This window comes from Chinchilla lanigera, unplaced genomic scaffold (genome assembly GCF_000276665.1).
Source record: "Chinchilla lanigera isolate Chin_1 unplaced genomic scaffold, ChiLan1.0 scaffold00034, whole genome shotgun sequence".
In the NCBI taxonomy this organism is placed as follows: Eukaryota; Metazoa; Chordata; class Mammalia; order Rodentia; family Chinchillidae; genus Chinchilla; species Chinchilla lanigera.
In genome coordinates, this window is record NW_004955435.1 from 20,130,101 (window position 1) to 20,132,793 (window position 2,693).

The 2,693-nt window shown below is 42.3% G+C and overlaps 1 protein-coding gene across 2 annotated transcripts in view; it reads left to right on the plus strand.

Moving 5' to 3' along the window:
- Cd101 (CD101 molecule) overlaps positions 1 to 2,693 on the plus strand; it is a 41,050-nt gene that overhangs the window by 25,710 nt on the left and 12,647 nt on the right. For both annotated transcript variants that reach the window (XM_005389048.2, XM_013516564.1), the window contains one exon: positions 969 to 1,379. In XM_005389048.2, coding sequence (XP_005389105.1) covers positions 969 to 1,379 — 411 coding nt within the window. The remainder of the gene's footprint in view (positions 1 to 968; positions 1,380 to 2,693) is intronic.

A 2,693-nucleotide genomic window follows, 5' to 3' on the forward strand; every position in this document is an offset into this window, starting at 1 on the left:
TCTCTCTCTCTCTCTCTCTCTCTCTCTCTCTCTCTCTCTCTCTCTCTCTCACCTGATTCACTGAGGGCAGGTATCCACAAAGCCTGGCATAGTTGGCATGTAATATATAATATGACATATTATTAATAAATGTTTGTTAGAGGAAGAATAAAGGAACCGATTGGCAACATAAATAAGCACATATGAAAAGTAGACTTGGTGATACCAGCAAGAAGTTAAAAGTTAGAATAAGATTTGGGTTTTTTTTTTTTTTTTTTCCGGTACCAGGAATCAAACTCATGACCTTGCGCTTGCCAGGCAGGTGCTGTGCCGCTGAGCTAAATCCCCAACCCCTAGAATAAGATTTGGAAGGAAGGCTTATTGCCCATCTTGCTGACAAAACAGAAGAATTGGAGTTAAAAGATCATTGACTCCATATACATATGATGTTCCCACAGTGGAGTGCTAAAAAGAGATTTATCATTTTCATAGCTTGTGCTTTCTTTTTTGTTTACTCATGTTTGAAAGAAGCTATAACTAGACTTTGGCAAATGGTGAATCCAGCAGTACATTATGGATAGTGAACATATAAAGAATAAACAGTGCCACTTTTTCTCAATTTGATACATGAAATGCTATAGAGTTTACGTTTAGATACTGAAGCATTATTGTATGGAAATGAGATTGGGTTTTCTGTGTGACACTTCCCCTCTCCACCCAGTAAATGATAACTAGGTACAGTGGATGGAAGTTATGAAGGGAGAAAACTTAATGGGACATCAGACAGAATTCACTAGTGGCAGAGCTGTCCAAAGAATGAATGAGCTGCTTCATCAGCCAGTGAGTAGTTCAATAGCCAAACGTTCGGGGAGGCTGCTCTTTCACATGTGATGGCCGTAGGAGGTATTGTCCTAGTTGATCTCTAACATCTCTTCTGTCTTAAAATTTGACTTGTTAGCAAAGTAATTATTTTCATTCTTTTCATACAGAGAGCACCCTAAGAGTGAATGCAAGCCATCAATACCAAGAGATCTCCATCAACTCCAACACAGTTATAGAATGTAATGTCTCATCCCAGCACGCTAGAAACCTCCAGTTAGCCATTACTTGGTATTTCTCTCCCATTTCCAGTAGTACATCTTGGCTGAAGATCTTGGAAATGGACCAGACCAATGTTGTAAAATATGGGGATGAATTTCACACCCCACGGAGAAAACAAAAATTTCACTCTGCGAAAATTTCCCAAAACTTGTTTCAGCTGCACATTCTGAGTGTGGAAGACAGCGATCAGGGCACGTATTACTGTGCTGTGGAGGAATGGCTTCTGTTTACAAATGGCACGTGGCAGAGGCTTGGAGCGGAGAAGTCAGGACTGACAGAATTGAAACTCAAGCCCACAGGTAAAATTTGTGAGTGTATTAGCACATATCTTTCTGTAGAATATCCACCTTCTCTTGAACAGCTTCTATAGAGTGTTTGTGTGGAAGTAAAAATATGTTCTGGAGTTACAGGAATACTGTCCACCTCTCCATAAAGGCAGACCTGGCAGCCCACCAGGAGGTGGGGGTCATCTGAGGTGAATTAATTGGGTGTTTTGAGGAACTCAAATAGGAACAAGATCCTTTGCATAGATTTGCTTATCAGCCTGGCCGCCTGGTCTGTGCAGCTATCCAGGGTATCGTATCTCCAGATCTCTATAATAACAAGCTGTGTCACTCCAGTGGGGCTCTACTATAATTTGGCAGAGAAAGAGTAATACGAAGCATATTTCTCCCACTGTGAAGAGAAACTGTACAACTCTATGGGGATGTGTGGAGAAATTGCTTTCCAACATTTGGCTGCCTAAACATAAGGCAAATAAGAGTAGTTAGCTGTTGGAATGGCTTACTGAGGGAATCTCCTCTTCCTCAGGAGATCTTTAAAAATGTAATGGAAGTTCCATCCCTCTGCACTGCCCTATGAGTGCTGCTGTCTAAATGTGGACAGGCTTGGTTAGTTCTCTCAGCACTGGTTAGGTCACCTCCACTGTTGATTAAAATTAAATGAACGTCACTGCTAGGGCTTGGGAACTGGATAAGATCCAATAGCACAATGCAAATAAGTTGATCTATTTTGGCACTTACATTACTATTTTCAAGGTAATGTCAAAAAGTAAGTTTATAATCCAATACTACTATGTGAAGTGATAGGAATGCAAAGGTAAATGAGGCAGAGCTCTTGCCTTTAAGGCGCTCACAGTCTGTGGAAGCAGCAGGGGCAGAACAATAGCTGAATATGAGGAGCTCTTCCTGCTGTTCTGGCGCCCCTTTTTCTTCTTGGGGCCCTCTTCCTGTTGCTGCCAGACATGAGTGTTCCTTGGGGATCCATCCTGGGCCCTTCTGCTCCTTATGCTCTGCTTTCCTCAGACCATCTTAAACATTTCCCCAGTTTTAATACTACCTTTGAGATGACAACTCTGGGTCTTTGTGCTTAGCCCTCATCTCTTGTGCTCCAGGCCTTTATACCTAACTGCCAGCTGCAAATGTGTATGTGGATGCCCCAGAGACCCTCATTCGGAGCCTGCCTTGGTTGCATTTATCATCTCTGCTAACCCACAAGCCTCTTTTATAATACCTCTGGCCTCTGCATCTGTGCATCTGCCATTCCTATCTTACCGTTGTCCCAGCCAAAATCTGGACAGTGTGTACGTGTCCCTTTTTAGAAGGCAGGGATTA